The following is a 19,053-nucleotide window of genomic DNA, read 5'->3' as shown; positions in this document are numbered from 1 at the left end:
AAGGGTGGATGTCATTGCAAGTGAGTTAATGAATGTCCAAGATACAGACAGAGAGGAACTATCTCAGCAAAGTCAAGCTGTTATAGATTCTACCTCCTTGGATGCTGAGATATTTACTCACCCTGTTCCAGCATATCAACTTCTAGCTGGACAGGGAAATGACAATGCAGAAAGAATGCTAAATCTGGTGCACACCACACAGTCTATGCAAAGAGTAAAGGATGCAATCACAGCTTTGCCCTCTATAGCTGATGATATTGTCTATGAGACTGGTGGTTCAGAAGATTTCTTTGGTGGTGAGGATGAAGAAAGTGAAGAAGAGCCATTGGACATAGGGGGAGAAGTAGGTCCCAGTTACAGATCAGGCATGCCATCATGGGCCTTCTCCAAGAATATGATGAACATCATTTCAAGACCACACTCATCTAACTTATCAGTCAAACACAGTCTGCTCTTCAATCATCCAAAAACGCTAGCACCAAGAAGCTTCTGCAAGCACATCTTAATTCTCTCCAACTACAACAAATTCAAGGCTATCAACAAAGTAAAAATATCACTTCCATAAAAAATGAGGTTGTTCAACTCAAGAAAGACATTTCTGAGAGATTGGAAGCTAGACTTCTAGAAACTACGATGATAGACATTAAAAGATAGCTAATGAAGAACTCTAATCTTGCTATCAAGGTGGATTCCCTGGACAAAAGGATGATTTCTATGGAAGCTTCTCTTATATCAATTCATCTACACCAAGCACAACAAACAGACTTACTTCAGAAGCTAGTGGCTGCACAGACTTCTTCCTCTACTCAACTTGCTGATAACAAAAAGGGGGAGAAAGAAAGCTCCATTGTCCCTGTCAGTCAGGAGAGTTCAAGGAGTGAGGGGGAGCAAAAAGTGCTCAATATTCAAGTAAGTAAAGCAATTGTACCAACAATTGCTTTCACAAAGCCACCTGCTAAAGATAGCATGGATCTAATCAAAGAAGAAGCAGCCAATTTGAGAGTAGCTGAGAAGCAATTAAGTCCAATCAACTGGAAGAAAATTGACGAGAACATCCAAAAGATATTTGGTCCAACACAAATTCCAGAAAAAATAGTCATTCATCATTCTCAAGTCAGGCAGATTTCTGTGAATGATATGAGCATGAACTATCTGGAAAGAGGCCAAACATCATGCATCAGATCTCCAAAGGCAAATCTAATCATGAAGCCAAAGGTGAACTACTCAAAGTTTTCAGACAAGAACCCTTTGGATAAAGTGTATGAGACACCAAAGCCAGATGAAAAGAAGCTGTTATCAAGATCTATAGCATTTTACAAAGATCCAGCTGATTCAGCATTGAAAAGAAGAATTGCCAAAGTTTTCAGAAATGGTAAAGAAAATTGTGTGGTGGCTGGACACCCTCAGTTTGTTGAGGTAAAAAGGGAAGAGAAAGCAAGATTAAAGCAAGAAAAGAAACAAGCTACTCTACAGGCTAAAATGCTCAAACAAAAAAAGGAGCAAGCTGCTATCTTGGCCAAGCTTCAAGCTGTGAAAACCACAAAAGAGATTCCTGAACAACCATATGAAAATGCTGAATCTAAAGATCAGGAAATGCAAGATGCACCTCAACAGACAAAGAAACCAAGGTACAAAAGAAGAATTAAGATGAAATTGGACTTCAGTGATGAGGAGATGGAAGGCTACTTTCTTATTAAGTCTATTACTGCAACTCAGACATCCATGCCCTCTGTGGTACATGAGGAATTCAAGGTGGATCCATTCAAGAACTTTCATGGTATGCCTATCATTCCAAAAGATGAGCCAATAGACTGGGATAGTCTACCAATTCCTGAGCTAAATATTCCTCTATTTCAGAAGCCAAAGAAAATAAAAATAAGAGCAATCAAGAAGTGAAGCCCTCAACTCTCAGATCCAAGTCCCTAACCAAAGCTCAACCCAAAGTCAACAAGGAAGATATAATGTACATCTGTGACATCAAGGAATTCTCTGACCTAAACCTCTATTTGGATAAACTGGAAGAAATAAGAGGAATCGATGCTTACAGACACCTTCCTGAAAGACTGGTATTTAAATATAAGGGAGGGAAAGAGATAACATGGCCTCTTCACAGGATTCTCCACGAAGCCAATCTGTTCTGATTAAAGTCTACTCATCCTTCAAAAAGAACTTTGGATACAATGCGACTACAAAAAGAATAGTTTTTAAGAAGATTGAAGAACCGAGGAGTGTTAGAGCTAAAGATGCACTTCCAAAGACTCTAACTATTCCTTACACAGGAAGTAGAGTGCATCTAAGGCCCTATTGGCTGATGGAATTCATGGATGATAAGGGAGTAAAGAGATTCTTCATATTAGAGGACCAGCTGAGCATCTCTAGCAATGAAACTCTTCTGGAAATGCAAGGAATGTTAGATCTCTCAGAATCTGATGAACTTGAATTCCACAGACAACTCCAAAATCAAATAGAAGAAAATAGCAGGAAGCTGGGGAAGAAATCTAGACAATCAAGGAAATAGAATTATCTGTGCAGACTAGAGGAGCACCTTGAAAATGATTGTGAGAAAATCTTTGTACACTTTACCTTGTTCAATTTTTAGTAAATATTGCAGCACTTATCAGTTTTATCTACTACCTTTTAATCTGTATTTTTAGGGTGTTTTGTTATCATCAAGTTTCTCTTAATTTATGGCTACAATTCTAGTAGACATAAATTGGGGGAGATTGTTAGGAATATGTTGTGTACTTGATGATAAGCTAAACAAAACACCTTAGTAGATTTAACTTAGTGAATTTTGTAGCACCCGACGGATGATCAATTATAGTCACGATGGATGATTCAATATAGTCTCGACAGATGACTAACTGATATCCATCGGGTGAGAAGCATATGTAACAATAAGTATTGCAGCACATTTCTGCAAACAACTTTTTATAGATTCTGTAGTAGCTTATGAATCATGTAGGCTACTAGTAGATGTGCAAAATAGGTTGATTAAATATAAATATAAGACATCTTATAATTCTGCACAAATGAAATGGAGTCAAGTGATAAATGGCTACCCGACGGATGATCAATAAAGCTACCCGACGGTTAATCAACAAGGCTACCTGACGGATAAGAAGCATGTACCCGACGGATGATCAATTCAAATATCTGTTGATAGTGACAACACAGTCATATGCATCGAGTGTTTGCAAAAGGAATGTGGCAGCTTGTTTAGCAGGGTTTTTAAAACAAAGAAGCATTACCATTTCCATGCTATTATGAAGATATTCAAAGATGCTGGAATAGAGTAGTGAAGCAGCATGAAGTTAGACTTGATAGGTTTTGTTTTATTATCTTGTCTTATTATCATGTAAAATTGGTGATATATAAACCAGGTGTAGCTAGTAGAACAAACTAACTAAGCAAACACTTTTAGAAGAGAAATAGGAAAAAGTTGTAACTGTTAAGAATTTTTCTGTCGTTTGTTTGTTCACTTGTAAAGCAGCTGTGGGCCAATTTGAGCTTCAAAGAGTTGTCAAATTGATATATATATATATATATATATATATATATATATATGAAAGGCATATGTCATAGCCTATTTATTTATTCAACGATTTAACTCAACTCAAATAAGAATGTAATAAGTAAATAGTAGATCTACCGTCAAAGAGATCTCACAAAGTAACATCTGTCAAAGGATTCAGAAACAAGGTTCATCTACAGACTTGAGGAGTTACTTCACTGGAAGAAGTTCACGAAATTGATCAAGCCTCAGTGATATAAATCAAGATTGTGGATTTAATCAAGTTACAGAGATCTTGTTAGGGTATCAGATAATTACAGGGATTTAATCTGAAGAAAATCAAGTATCAAAGTCAAGACATGAAGAAACGTCACGGAAGTTAGTCACTCATGAACCAGACAGTACATCGAGTGTCAATATTGAAGTGGTGGAATTGATTCATAAGTTTCAGTGATTTTCAGAAGAATGGTTGCAGTTCAAGAGTTGTATTAATTCTCTATTAATTAATAAATCATATAGTTTAATTAAGAAAATAAATTATATCTGCAAAGATTAATTTATTTATTAATTGAATTAATTGATTAATTAATTCAGAATTAATATTAGGAATTTTCAGAATTGATTTTGAATTTATATATTCAATATTAATTCAGCATGACAATCAATTGAACTGGTATGACAATCAGATTGTCATACCGAAAGTCATACCAGCTCAAATACATTGTCATACCGAAAGTTCTACTAGTTCAACAGATTGTCATGCTAGTTCAATCAATTGTCTTGCCGATTGTCTTTCCAGTTAAATGAAGTTCTGTTGATCAAATCAGTTAAAAAGATAGAAGCAGCATTCATTCAAAAATACACAACAGAAGTCAACAACTCAAGAACAAAAGAAAAGCAGAGCACAAATATTTCATCTCACTGCTGTAAATTCAAGATCAACAATTTCTAGTTATTAAAGTTAAATCCAAACCACTAGAAACGATTATCTTGTTCTTGTGTAAATATCTAGCGGATCAAAATTCCTAGAACTTAATCTCAAATTGTGTTTAGCATTTAATTCTTTTTATTGCAAAAATAGAATAAGTTCATGTCGAATTTATTCTAGATTTGTGATAATTAATTTGAGATTAATCCCTTGTAATCGATACCATTGTTGTAACACCTTTCAAGTTTAATAATATTTTTATTTAACTTAAATTTTGTTTCAATTCTTATTCCGCACTAAATTCGATTAAACGGTATTGTTTGTAATCAACCCCCCTTCTACAAACATATTGGTACCTAACTGCTGAATTAGTTTATCATCTAAAAGGTTCCTTAAATTTTGCTCGTCGTGATAATGAACTATTAAGTCAGCAGATCAAAGACCTTGAGAAAGAGGTCAATGAATTAAGACTTGTGCACATTAATCAAGACAAATTAAAAGAACAAGTATCTTTTCTAGAGAATAGAGTTAACTGTTATAGACAACTTGAAAATATTCTCAAAGACAAGATCACCGGTCTTGAGACTAAGGTTAAAGCTTACTTTAATTCTTGTTCGAAGAGTAAAGAGTTCTACAGTAAGCAAGTTGTTAATCAAACATCTGGAATAGGTTTTGATTACAATGCTGCTATTGGAGAATTAGGCATAAACTCCCCTCCTCATGTCTGTGCTAAAGGTAGGGAAGTACCACATGTGTTTAAGGGTGTTGATGAACCCCTCTATAAAAAATCAATTGCTGAACCATTTGATGAGACCTCTTTTATTATTCAAGAAGAAATGCGGGCTGAAGATCATGCTAATGAGAAGGTTGTTTCCAAGTCAAGTGTGTCGAAAGTTCTAGTCAAAGTTGTGAAAGCAACTGAGACTAACTCAGACACACATGAGTTGGATTTCAAAAATGCCATGTCTACCATGCATAATTTTCCTATTGTTAATTCCTCTCATAAAGTATGTGGTGTTCCTAATTGTATGTCTTGTGCTTTCAATTTGATGTATGCTTATTTTAATGGTAAGCATGTTTCTAGTGATAAGACTACTCCTCGTCAGCATGTGAATAATAGAAAGCATGATAGGTCTAAGACAGCTAGTCCTTCTAAGGCTAGAAAGGAGACATTTGTGCCTAAGCCTAAACAGAAATTTGTTAAGGCTGTTTACAAGGTCAAATGTCCAGTCATTGAGAAAGTTGAGAACATTAAAGTTAAGAATGTTGTTTTGCCTGACAAAGGTCAATTCTACAAGTATGCCGGGCCCAACCAAGTTTGGGTTCTGAAGAAGGTATAATCCATTTGTAGTGCAGGGCAATAAACAGGTGGAACCGGTAGTGTGGATTCTTGATAGCGGATCGTCAAGACATATGACTGGAGATAGAGCCCTGCTATCAAATGTGGTTGAGAAAGCTGGCCCAGTGGTTACCTTTGGAGATAACAGCAAAGGTTTAACTGAGGGATATGGCTGGTTGTAAGCTGGTAATGTTATCATTGAACTCAAACTTCTTTCAACATTAGTGATTTCTTATTTCATTTAAAATCTTTTGAAATCACTATTGTACATCATTTCTCTCAAAAGATTAAATGTATAATTTTCATTCATTATAGATCTTAAGTACATTTTATCTCTATATTTCCATATGTTCAGTGATACATGTTCAGTCTCCAATGGCTTTCTTTCATTGATAGTCATGAGGTTGAAAACCCACAACTTCTATCCCAGACTGTAAAGACAAACACAGAAACAGAGCCAACCAACACTCTCTTACCACTAAAATGAAGTATGAATGAGCGTGAGGGAGATAGTGTCTTAGTGCACCACATAAGGAGGGTTCTGAAGTCAACCCAGCAGCTCTGTCTCCTACAAAGATGAGTAGTATTTAAACCAAGACAACTGCTAGCCCCCATACATCTTCTCAAAAAGATGTAATGGCTGAAAAGGCTCAAAAATAGTTACTAGATTCATTCTCTCAAAAGGGTGCGTCTATTGAAATTTGCATGTCGGCCAAGGCATCCGATGTAGTGTCACCACTTCAAACATAAACAATTCTTGATGCACAAGGAAAGGTTACACACACAAAGGATGAGTTAACGGAAATAAGAGTTTCGACCATTTTAAGGTCATATTCGATTGTTCAAGGTTCTTTAATGGACCAATTGCCTTTATAGGTGTTAGGAGAGGATACTGATCCAATAGCCATATGTTAGTGGTCAGTGTTTACCTCCCCAGGCTTAAATCCTCTAGACGCATCTGCGGATAGTGGATCTGACATAGGTGCAGATCGGCAACTTGTTGACAATCATTCAGATATTCCCTGATGAGTCACAAGGAAATGTCTTCACAGACATTAGAAGGGAACTTTGATCTTTATGCTAAATTCGTTGGATCATTGTTTGCCTTCCCAGAATTCAAGTCTGGAACCCTAAAAGGGAAACTAGCAACTTGTAGATTATGACTCAGATTCATCTGACGAGTTTAACAAGGATGGGGATTTGCGAACTCCCATTGCACCACCTGTGACCTCCTTAAGGATGGCTAAGGTGATTTTCCTTGCAGGTACAGCTGAATTTTGGAGCTATGTGAAGAGTGATACACTTGTGAGAATGAGTGTAAACACGAGTGGAGAGAAGAGTGAAACACATGTGAGGTACATTAAACAGAATCACACACTCACAGTGAGGAAGAAAGAGAAACTACTTGTTATTTCTTTTCCAACCAAGTGAAATATGAGAACTCCTTCAGACAACGGCATACATTCCTTCTCTAAGGGGGAAATAAAAGCTTAAGAAATAGTTTGGAGGATTCCTCAACTAAGGTGGAGAAATAGCAGGGAGGAAGAAAAAGATCCTACATATGTATACTACACCACACCATTGTTGTTTGTAACTACGGATCCTATTGTACGGGAGAGGTGGTAAACACAAGGTGATTTTCTAGTAAGGGAAGAAGCTGTTGTCCAAAAGGGGAGTACCATTGGTTTTTATCTGCGGATCCTATTGTACGGGAGATGTGGTAAACGAAGGTGATCTTCTTTAAGCAGTTGATTCTCATAGGGGGAGAAGCAAGAGAGATATGCGCTTCTCAACAGGAAATATGGTTGTACAAAAGAAGATTAAACTACTTGAAGATATGTTCAGTCTAGAGGAACATCTATTTAGAATCTGGAAAATGTTAAATATAATCCAGAACTTTTCTGCTATTTACTTTGCATTACTGTTTATATCTTTTTTTTATTTGTTAGTTGAGTTATCCTCTAGGTATTTATTGTTATTGTCTAACAAACAAATAGGGGGAGATTGAAAGGCATATGCCAAAGCCTATTTATTTATTCGAGGATTTAATTCAACTCAAATAAGAATGTAATAAGTAAATAGTAGATCTACCGTCAAAGAGATCTCACAAAGTAACATCTGTCAAAGGATTCAGAAACAAGGTTCATCTACAGACTTGAGAAATTACTTCACTGCAAGAAGTTCAAGAAATTGATCAAGCCTTAGTGATATAAATCAAGATTGTGGATTTAATCAAGTTACAGAGATTTTGTCAAGGTATCACATAATTACAGGGATTTAATATGAAGAAAATCAAGTATCAAAGTCAAGATATGAAGAAACGTCACAGAAGTTAGTCACTCATGAACCAGACAGTACATCGAGTGTCAACATTGAAGTGGTGGAATTGATTCATAAGTTTCAGTGATTTTCAGAAGAATGGTTGCAGTTCAAGAGTAGTATTAATTCTCTATTAATTAATTAAGTCATATAGTTTAATTAAGAAAATAAATTATATCTGCAAAGATTAATTTATTTATTAATTGAATTAATTGATTAATTATTCTGAATTAATATTAGGAATTTTCAGAATTGATTTTGAATTTATATATTCAATATTAATTAAGCATGACAATTAATTGAACTGGAATGACAATCAGATTGTCATACCGAAAGTCATACCAGCTCAAATAGATTGTCATACCGAAAGTTTTACTAGTTCAACAGATTGTCATGCTAGTTCAATCAATTGTCTTACCGATTGTCTTGCCAGTTCAATGAAGTTCTGTTGATCAAATCAGTTAAAAAGATAGAAGCATCATTCATTCAAAAATACACAACAGAAGTCAACAACTCAAGAACAAAAGAAAAGCAGAGCACAAATATTTCATCTCACTGCTGCAAATTCAAGATCAACAATTTCTAGTTATTAAAGTTAAATCCAAACCACTAGAAATCATTCTCTTGTTCTTATGTAACTATCTAGCGGATCAAAAATTCCTAGAACTTAATCTCAAATTGCGTTTAGCATTTGATTCTTTTTATTGCAAAAATAGAAAAAGTTCATGTCGAATTTATTCTAGATTTGTGATAATTAATTTGAGATTAATCCCTTGTAATCGATACCGTTGTTGTAACACCTTTCAAGTTTAATAATATTTTTATTTAACTTGAATTTTGTTTCAATTTTTATTCCGCACTAAATTCGATTAAACGACATTGTTTGTATTCAACCTCCCATTCTACAAACATATTGGGACCTAACAATATATCTGGTGGATACTTTCAAATCCACCAGAAAGTTTTAAAAACTTGTGTTTTTATTACTTTGTGTTTAATTCACTTAACTTGTCATTCCGCACATTACAAATCAAAACACTTATATATATACATTGAGTAAGAACATCTTTTGTAATTCAGGAAAAGTTACTAGAATTATATTCAACCCCCTTATGTAATTCTTGTTTTGTTGTTAGGGAATAACAGTTCTCTATACAATAAACTAGAGATATCGATATGAGTCTCAAGTACAGAATGCAGACAAGTTAAATATTTAAGTTTATCAATCAATAAACGATCTAATCACTTAGATTGAAAAGTCAACAAAAGTAGCTTGAAGAGTGCAAGATCAAAGGTCAAGATAAACTGAAATAGGAAGGTCACAGATCTACAATATTTGCAAGGATTTACTAAGCCAGAGATGGAAAGTTTTAGAGATAACTTAAAGTAGGGTTTAGTACATCTTATTGCATGCTAAACACTGGTCCTTTGTTTTATTTGTAACAAACAGATCTAGATTTTCTTTTAACTCTCTTAAGATATAAGCTGAATTCTTTACTTACAAAAGAACCCAGAAATTTGTAGCAAGACATACTTAATTTTAATACAAAGTTAAGTGAGTATTGAAAATACTGTGTTTGTTGCGCATGCTTTATTAATCCTGTTAAATAAAATAATTTTATAAATTAATCTGCTTTGTTTACAATCTATAAAAGATTGAAAAGGCTAAAATATTTAAAATACATTCAACACCCCCTCCGTGTTGTATTCAATATCTAACATGATACTTTTCAAATTTTTGTATAATTACCTGGGTAGGTTCTTTTTATCTGAAAACATATGTGATGCCATATGGTTGTCTATGTGAAATATGAATATGAATTCCAGCTTTAAATTGTTATTAACTCATGATTTTTTACACCTTTCCAATATCCATGATAACAAAATATCTGGCTACTCAAGAGAGAAGTCACTATAATTTGTTATTCTCAGTAATCTGCATAAGTTTAGAATAAGTTTATTTAGTGATGCTTAAATTATCTAACAATTCTATAGTATATATAAATCCATTCAAATCTATGTTCAGGTGTGCCTGATTGATTATTACAGAGGCTCTAAAATACAAATTTGAATATGTTGAAATATTCTAAAGTGGAGTCCCTCGGTGAAGCAGGAAAGGTTGATGGAGATGAAGCACTAATGAGAAAGGTGAGTAACATTTTTAATTGTTGAAGTAATGATTATGACTCTTGTGGTGTTGGACAGATAAAGCTTAATCTATGATAGCATTTGATGTTTCACATGTGAATTTGCTTAATGCAGAGAAGAAAGCTTGACACTGCAGGCCCAGTATGATAAAGTTTTAATGCTTGCTCAGGAGAAAAAGATGGCCCTCTGTGAAACTTATGGCTCTTTCCTAGTAGCAAATGATGTAATTGAGATAACTCAGTCTCATGTTATCAAAAAGCAGCATATCGATTAGGAAATGGTGCGTGATTTCCTAGCTGAGTTCAACGTAATATTCTAAATTAGCCCACCTTTGATGTTCTCTCTCCTTATTTCTTTATATTTGTTGTTTAATTTTTCTGTCTGAGAGTGACCAAAAAAATGAATAAGCAGGAAGCTAAGAAGAAAACAAGAGAACTGAAAAGGTTAGCAAGGGAGAAGGAAGCAGAAAAAAGAAGAAAACAGAGGGAAAAGGAAGTCGAGAGTAGACGTAGAAAAAGTGTTTCAGGTGACAGAGACAGGGGATCGCAATCGTGACAGAGACAGAGAGCGGGATAAGTATCGAGACTAAGATCATGAAATGTCTCGCGAGAGAAATGGTAGGGGAAGCCGTGAAGGGGGAGAGGGTTGGATTCAAAGTACATTGCACAATAATAGATATGGAAGAAAGGGAAGTAGAGTTAGATATCGAGAGCGTACTAGGAGCAGGTCGTGTTCCCCCAGCAGACATAGTCGCAGAAGGTCGCCTTGACATCCTGTCCAATTATATTACTGAATTATGTTGCTTAATGATGTCCGAACAATGAAATCAGAAGAGGTAGATATGTCCAGTTATAACTTCATTTTTTCAACTCTGTTCTCGTCTGTTTTTAGGCTAATTAATTACAAAAGTAGAAAGCTATGAGAATTGTAAGTTTTTTATTTTTTTTATCGTTATAGGACTTGATCGGTTTGATTTGGTAATGATAATTGGAGTTTGATTTTAATAGTTTCTTCTTGTGATAGATTTTTAGGCATCTATATTTTTAGAACGTGCAATGTTTATTTCAATGAAAAATGATGTTAATTTAACATAATAACATTAGTTTTAGTAGTATATATACATCAGTTCATCCAGAAAAACTGATGTTAAATACCACAATAGACAAAGGCTTTAAATTAAAAAATCGATGATAAAGAGTACATTAGACAACATTTTCTTACAAAGATAATGATGTTAATTATACTGATAGACATCAGTTTCATCTACTATAGAAATCAGTTTTTTAGAAAAACTGATGTTAAAACTATTATTAACATCATTTAATTATGAAAACTGATGTCAAAGGTATTAGTAAAATCAATTTTAACTAAATTATACCGGTCAGCGGCAAAATTATTGCTTATCCATCATACCTTTAAATGGATAAAATATCATATTATAGTAATATATAAATGATAGATGTGCATTAGAAATTTAACATCAAGATATAAATATCGGTTACAATGAAATCAGAAGAGGTAGATATGTCCAGTTATAACTTCATTTTTTCAACTCTGTTCTCGTCTGTTTTTAGGCTAATTAATTACAAAAGTAGAAAGCTATGAGAATTGTAAGTTTTTTATTTTTTTATCGTTATAGGACTTGATCGGTTTGATTTGGTAATGATAATTGGAGTTTGATTTTAATAGTTTCTTCTTGTGATAGATTTTTAGGCATCTATATTTTTAAAACGTGCAATATTTATTTCAATGAAAAATGATGTTAATTTAACATAATAACATTAGTTTTAGTAGTATATATACATCAGTTCATCCAGAAAAACTGATGTTAAATACCACAATAGACAAAGGCTTTAAATTAAAAAATCGATGATAAAGAGTACATTAGACAACGTTTTCTTACAAAGATAATGATGTTAATTATACTGATAGACATCAGTTTCATCTACTATAGAAATCAGTTTTTTAGAAAAACTGATGTTAAAACTATTATTAACATCATTAATTATGAAAATTGATGTCAAAGGTATTAGTAAAATCAATTTTAACTAAATTATACCGGTTAGCGGCAAAATTATTGCTTATTCTTTATACCTTTAAAAGGATAAAATATCATATTATAGTAATATATAAATGATAGATGTGCATTAGAAATTTAACATCAAGATATAAATATCGGTTACAATGAAATCAGAAGAGGTAGATATGTCCAGTTATAACTTCATTTTTTCAACTCTGTTCTCGTCTGTTTTTAGGCTAATTAATTACAAAAGTAGAAAGCTATGAGAATTGTAAGTTTTTTATTTTTTTATCGTTATAGGACTTGATCGGTTTGATTTGGTAATGATAATTGGAGTTTGATTTTAATAGTTTCTTCTTGTGATAGATTTTTAGGCATCTATATTTTTAAAACGTGCAATGTTTATTTCAATGAAAAATGATGTTAATTTAACATAATAACATTAGTTTTAGTAGTATATATACATCAGTTCATCCAGAAAAACTGATGTTAAATACCACAATAGACAAAGGCTTTAAATTAAAAAATCGATGATAAAGAGTACATTAGACAATGTTTTCTTACAAAGATAATGATGTTAATTATACTGATAGACATCAGTTTCATCTACTATAGAAATCAGTTTTTTAGAAAAACTGATGTTAAAACTATTATTAACATCATTTAATTATGAAAACTGATGTCAAAGGTATTAATCAATTTTAACTAAATTATACCGGTCAGGGGCAAAATTATTGTTTATCCTTCATACCTTTAAATGGATAAAATATCATATTATAGTAATATATAAATGATAGATGTGCATTAGAAATTTAACATCAAGATATAAATATCGGTTTCATATTAAAAACCGATGTTATATTTCTCCTTTCACATCATTTTAAAATCGATGTTAAATGGGGGGGTCTTTAACATCACCCACGAAGACATCAGATTTTTTTATTCATAGACATCGATTTTTAGCCAATGTCTATAGATGTTTTTCTAGTAGTGGTGATTGTCTCCTTAAAGCATATCAGCCCTTACCGTATGTGCGAACGAATTGCTTTTCAGGATAAAACAAGTTGCAGTGAAGCAGAGCGTCACTATAAGCGTGCTTGAACTGAGCAAAAATATTATCGCCAGAGAATACAGAGAAGTAAGAGAGCGTCTATGATTTTGAATGAATAAAACCATGCGACTTAGTGCTGAATATATAGGGATAAAAGACTTGTGCGCTATTCCATTAATTAATTAAACCGCGTTAATTAATTAATTCTACTAATATTAATCCTTTACCGACTCAAATTCTGTCAATCAATAATAATTATATGTATTAAAAATGAATTAATTATTTAAAGCCCAAATCCAGTGGAAATAAGAATTAGCAAAACTAGTCCATGATTGGACGACCAATTTTCTACTACATTCGTGTCCGCACTCCGCACACGCGCCCTAGGGTTGAGCAAAAAATTGAAATTAAACCGAAACCGAACCGAATTCGGTAAAAAATGATGAAACCGATACGTGTAAAACCGAACCTATCCGAAACCGAAAATTAAAACTTGACCCCGAACCCGATTGTTCGATTCCGGTTTTATGTGTAAACCGAACCGAGAAAAATTGAACCGATCCGATTAATAAAAATAAATAAATTAATGTATATTATATATGTTAGACAACTATGACTCCGTAAACTACATATTACTTTTGAGAGGATAAGTCACAAAATAAAGACTTAATAACTTAAATCCTTAACTAAGTCACATGATTATTGTCTAATATATATAAAACTCATTTTGTCCTAGGCTAAACAAAAAATTCCCGGGATAATATGCATCTGCTTTAATTAGTCACTTACATTTTTGAATCTCTGTATTTAAGTAAGTGTTGAAAAAAGAAAAAAGATTAGCAAAATAATAAAAAGAATCCCATGTTTATATTCCAGGGATATCACACAGAGGTGATGCAGCAAACAATAGCTTATGTGGCCTCTGTTAACTACAGTCTTAATTTTGTTATAGTTTTGCCTTGCTAATTTCATATTTATAAATTTCACTTTTGTTAACTTTAATAGTAAAGTTTTATTTTGATCAGGTTTATTTATTAAATTCATAATAAATTTTCCACTTTTATTTCATGCGGTTTATAACCGAAACCGAATTAATAAAAACTGAATCTAGATTTTTAAAATCGAAACCGATCCGGTTGATTGTTTGAGAATACTGTTTGCAAACTTTGGATTAGCCTCGAAATCTCGTGATTTACAACTCTGCGCGTTGGCAGAGGAATGAATGGTACTATAGTAACACATTTTGATACTATTAGAGTATTGTGCTATATAAAACAATGAAAACCCCTTTTTCATTTTAATGTGGAATGTAATGTTATTTTCTACATTTCCACTTTCAAGGTATGATCTTTAGTCTTTAAATACGCATATCTCATTCATTTCTTGATCATTTTGAGTGTTTCAAAATTTCTTGGAAAGTTCACAGAGGGCGCGCATTTTAAGCATCACTTGTTGCGCTCACACAATATTCGCTCACATAAATATGACTCAAATATGACTTAATAATGTGGGTTTCAACAGATTTTCCATCTATTAGAGTATTACAGACATTATACAAAAAATGATAAATTAGAGAGCTGTACTTCAATTTTTTCTATTTAATAGTAGAACAAACGCACACGTTCAAATTGTTGATTTAGATTTCATTTTCTAACCAATGAGATTTTGGAGAGAGCCTTAAAGCAACTCCAATGGACTTCCCTATTTTTATCCCCTAAAATATATTAAAGTAAAGGTTACCTAAAATATAGGTAATGAAAAAGCTATTTTACTCCAATCATATTCCCTATTTTGCTTCCCTATATTCCTAAAACGATACTTAATTATTATTTTGGAGAAAAATAATTAAAAAAGAAGATATGAACAAGAAGAAAATATGAAGAGAGCAGGAGAGAGAGAAGAGAATGAGCGAGGTTTGATAAGCTGGAAGATTTAGGGGAGACAATTTTCTTCCCCAAACATGGGGTTCCATTTTCTCTCACCTAAAAAATATGGGGAAGGGCACATGGGATTCCATTTTCTCTTACCTAAAAAATATAGGGAAGGGGGAGCACCGTTGGAGAAGCTTATTTGAGGTTCAATCCCCATATGTGAACAGCTGGAGGAGAAAATAGGTAAGGGCTATGTGCATTGAACTTGCTCTTATTTCTAAATGAGCCTTCGGGTGATAATAAGATTTTAAAATGACCGACTGCTTAACAATTATTTCCTTAACAATTATTATTAGCTAGGCATCGAAGTACTCTAATACAGTCTAATATGGGTATGACTGACACGTAGGGTAACTCTACATGTAGGTGAAGCATGCCTTGGCTTTTATGCAATTGGTGGAGTTGAAATAATTAAACAGGTTGTTGTTCATTCTTTTAATGATAGATCTATAGTAGTATCAAAGCTAATAATGTTTTTGTACGCGTGTTGTTTAATGAAAAACAGCAGTTGATGGCTTGATGCCATTTATTATAATTGAAATTATTAACAACTGAGTCACCCTACAAAGTAGATAGATTGCTTTTTTAATGTGGAACAGTGTAAGGGTAATAGAGTGCTTTATTTGCGTGGAGGAAATAGTTAATCTAATCTTAGAATTAAACTTAGATAACGTAATTAACATAAGAGCTTAATTAATTGTAAACAGGAAATAGACAAGCCGACAACTCGTCATTACATGTGTGTCGTGGCTAGACGTGTGTATACACTGTAGTTCCCAACTGTTTTCTTCTCTACCTACCTGGAATGCTGTTACGTCTCTCCGTCTATATACGTCGCTACAAAATACGTATCATCAATTCGAACATAAATATTTGTAATTCTTTGTCAAAATATAAGAGAGGTCTTTGTTTAGAGACCGCCATTAATCTTCTATCAATAATGAGAAAATTTACCAGTGAAGGATAGATAATTGATAGCTTCAGAAAATGCTAATGGATATATAGATATGATTGTCCCACAAAAACAATAATCACCGCCCACAACCGGTACCATCCCGATGTAATAAGTTCGAATTTTTCGAAAAATACGGAATTAAGTGGATTGCCAAAATTTTCTAGCGGTTCTCCGCATTAACTGAAGTGTGCAAAAACTGTCCCGGACACGATCGCAAAAAAAATTAAACAATAATCACCGTAGCTTTAACAACTTACATATTATTGTTGGATATCCATAATATGGCGTCGTCCATTAAATTATGGGCAATAATAGTAAATTACAATTATATGAATTATGACGATAAAAGAGGTTGGGGCTTGGCTGTCGTCTTCACGGGGTCAGCAAACGACTCGAGTTGTCCTAGGACCCAATTATTAGTATCGTGTGTTTAAAGTAATTTTTGATGCTCCATTCCAATACCTGAATATATAGAATCATATACATATTATTTTCTTCAATTATATGTTCGCTTGTTTCTTTCTCCACATCCACCAATTATTGGAACACCTTAACCCTAATTGCAGATGTTTTTTTCATCATAAACCTCAATTTATTGTTAATTAATCACAATTTCGCGTGCTTAATTAATTATAGTTTAATTACTTAAACATGGAGTGGCAAGGCTTAACTGAAATGTGTGTCGTCTCTTAGGATATCAACTTTTTGTACACGTATATATATAAATGGCCTATCCCGTTTGTGACTGGTTTGGTTTTGAATAAGTAAACCAAAACTTATAGAAAGAGAACATACACGTGACCCAACCTCCTCCAGCGCTCCCATGCCTCATCTTCTTGTTACTTCATCTTTGTTATTTTTGTTATTTGACTTAACACCTGATTAACCAGCTATCTGGAGATGATCAACTATACAATGATGAAAAATGTGCATGAAGTTTTATATATATATGATGCTCGGAAAGAGTTGAACATGGTGGCTGGCATGAGAATCAATATTACTACATGCATGCCCCTTAATTTAGCTTAAACTGATTATAATTATAGATACAAAAGGGATTTAATATATAGATTGACGCTAGCTAATTGCATCACATAGTTATGGATTAGAGAAAACTGATGAGAAATTGATACATATGTCTACCCTAGCATCAGATCTTTTAAGGCATATATACACATATAATATATGTCATCCTTATTCATTTTCCAACCCTCAAGCAAAAATACAGGGTTTGTGGTGATCTTGTTTCCATTTTAATCTAGAAACGTTTACGGAGTAAATTAGCCTATATATATAGCTTGACATTAATAATAATGATATATATTAACAAGCTGCTGATGATGGATTAGGGAAGGAGTTGTAGAAGTGAGGCTTTGGAGCAGAGACTGAAGAAAATGGCTCCTTGGAGGAAGTATCGGTGGTAGCAACAGTTGGGGCGCTACCACCTACTCTTTCGCAAGAAGGACACATCGTAAGGGTTGCAGCTGGCAATTGCATGTACAAAGGTTGCGCAACTTTCAGTGCTTTGAGTTCTTGAACCTCTTTCTGGAGTCTCCTGTTCTCATCTGTTAGAGTTTCGCAGCATTTTTTCAAGTACTCACAGTCCACTTCTGTCTGCTTTAGCTTTGTCCTATTTATAATTAAATCAGTTCATTAGTGCTATTTAGTAAATATAGCAACCCCAATATTCAAACTTGTAATTTAGTTACAGATAAATAAACCTTTCACACTAATTATAGATTCTAATTTGCATGGACCAGGTCTTTTTTTCCCATTAAAAAAAATCTTAAATTGATAAATATGTTGAATATGTACCTGGCTCTCCTGTTCTGGAACCAGACTTCAACTTGTCGTGGCCTCAAATTTAGCTCCCTTGCTAGTTCTTGCTTTTGTTTCTGCTAGTGTTCAGCAAGAAACATAATTAGTCTTAACAAAACAAATTAGTAAATTTTGTTCTCGGCAGCAATAATGCATTTTTTTTAATGTTTCAAAAAGTATTTAATACATTATATTAACACATATATTTATTCACATAGATAAATGCATGTCGAGAGAGAGAGAGAGATTTTACAGGATTGAGAGTGCTGTGTTGTTTAAAACTTTCTTCGAGAAGCGCAGATTGTGCTTTGGTGAGCCTAAGTTTTTTTCTTCCATTACTACCATCATCATCTTCATCGCTAATAATTCTTGCCCTAGCCGTAGTCTCTGTTTCTTCACTTCCAAGCTGTTCTCTCTCCCTTTTCACACTGGCATTCGAGAAAGAGGATGCTCCAGTACTATCTTGCCGATACAATATCTCAACTGAAGAAGGCTTATTGATAAAACTGTCATTCACTTTGTCAGCTGTAACAAGACCCAAAGTCAAAGATGGCTCAAAACTTAAAGCCACGGCTTTGGGCCGGGAAAGCTGATTATGATTACCGGCCTTTGCTGGAATAATTTTGACCGCCGGTGAAAAACCTAACCCTAACTTTAGGCCTGTTTCACAAACATGATGATCAAATCCCATTATTTTATTTGGTCTCTTTGGACAAGGGAGAGAGAGAGAGGGATGAATAGAAAGTATGTGGGAGATAGTTAATGGAAGGTAAATATGGAGTGAAATAGAGTTGAGAAAAAAAAAACAAATAAATAAGAGCAAGGCAAGGGGTGTTGGGTGGATGGCTGCCTATATACTACTACCTATATGCCATTATCCTCAGTACATACATGTATGTTTAGCGTCTAACATTTTAATCCACACGATTCATTAAACTTTAGCATATATTACATAATTTTAAAATACCTTATAACATATTAATTAACAGCTATTTATCAAGTTGCGTAAAAATGATTATATAAAATCACC

The 19,053-nt window shown here is 33.5% G+C and overlaps 1 protein-coding gene and 1 pseudogene across 2 annotated transcripts; one reads left to right on the top strand and one right to left on the bottom strand.

Moving 5' to 3' along the window:
- The first annotated feature begins 1,479 nt into the window (after nt 1-1,479).
- Nucleotides 1,480-10,837, top strand: LOC141718971 (uncharacterized; annotated as a pseudogene).
- A 6,539-nt stretch (nt 10,838-17,376) lies between these two features.
- On the bottom strand, nt 17,377-18,849 carry LOC141719633 (homeobox-leucine zipper protein HAT22-like). Of its 2 annotated transcripts, none has more exons than XM_074522007.1 (3): nt 18,277-18,849; nt 18,021-18,103; nt 17,377-17,835 (listed from the first exon to the last, which is right to left on the bottom strand). In XM_074522007.1, exons 1-3 carry the CDS (start codon nt 18,712-18,714, stop codon nt 17,529-17,531), a joined length of 828 nt encoding a protein of 275 aa, XP_074378108.1. In that variant the 5' UTR covers nt 18,715-18,849; the 3' UTR covers nt 17,377-17,528. The 2 variants fall into 2 exon arrangements, with proteins under 2 accessions (XP_074378108.1, XP_074378109.1); XM_074522008.1 differs by having other exon boundaries at nt 18,021-18,100.
- Between the last annotated feature and the right edge of the window lie 204 nt (nt 18,850-19,053).

Source organism: Apium graveolens, chromosome 4 (assembly GCF_009905375.1).
Source record: "Apium graveolens cultivar Ventura chromosome 4, ASM990537v1, whole genome shotgun sequence".
Taxonomy (NCBI): domain Eukaryota; kingdom Viridiplantae; phylum Streptophyta; class Magnoliopsida; order Apiales; family Apiaceae; genus Apium; species Apium graveolens.
The sequence above is the reverse complement of the archived record's forward strand: the minus strand, read 5'-3'. Positions and strand labels throughout refer to the sequence as shown.

Coding starts and splice junctions, on each gene's coding strand:
- LOC141719633 (XM_074522007.1), bottom strand. CDS start 18,714: ATGGGATTTGATCATCATGTTTGTGAAACAGGCCTAAAGTTAGGGTTA. Junction 18,104..18,276: donor AACACAGCACTCTCAATCCT/GTAAAATCTCTC, acceptor GCTGAACACTAG/CAGAAACAAAAGCAAGAACT. Junction 17,836..18,020: donor TTCCAGAACAGGAGAGCCAG/GTACATATTCAA, acceptor AATTATAAATAG/GACAAAGCTAAAGCAGACAG.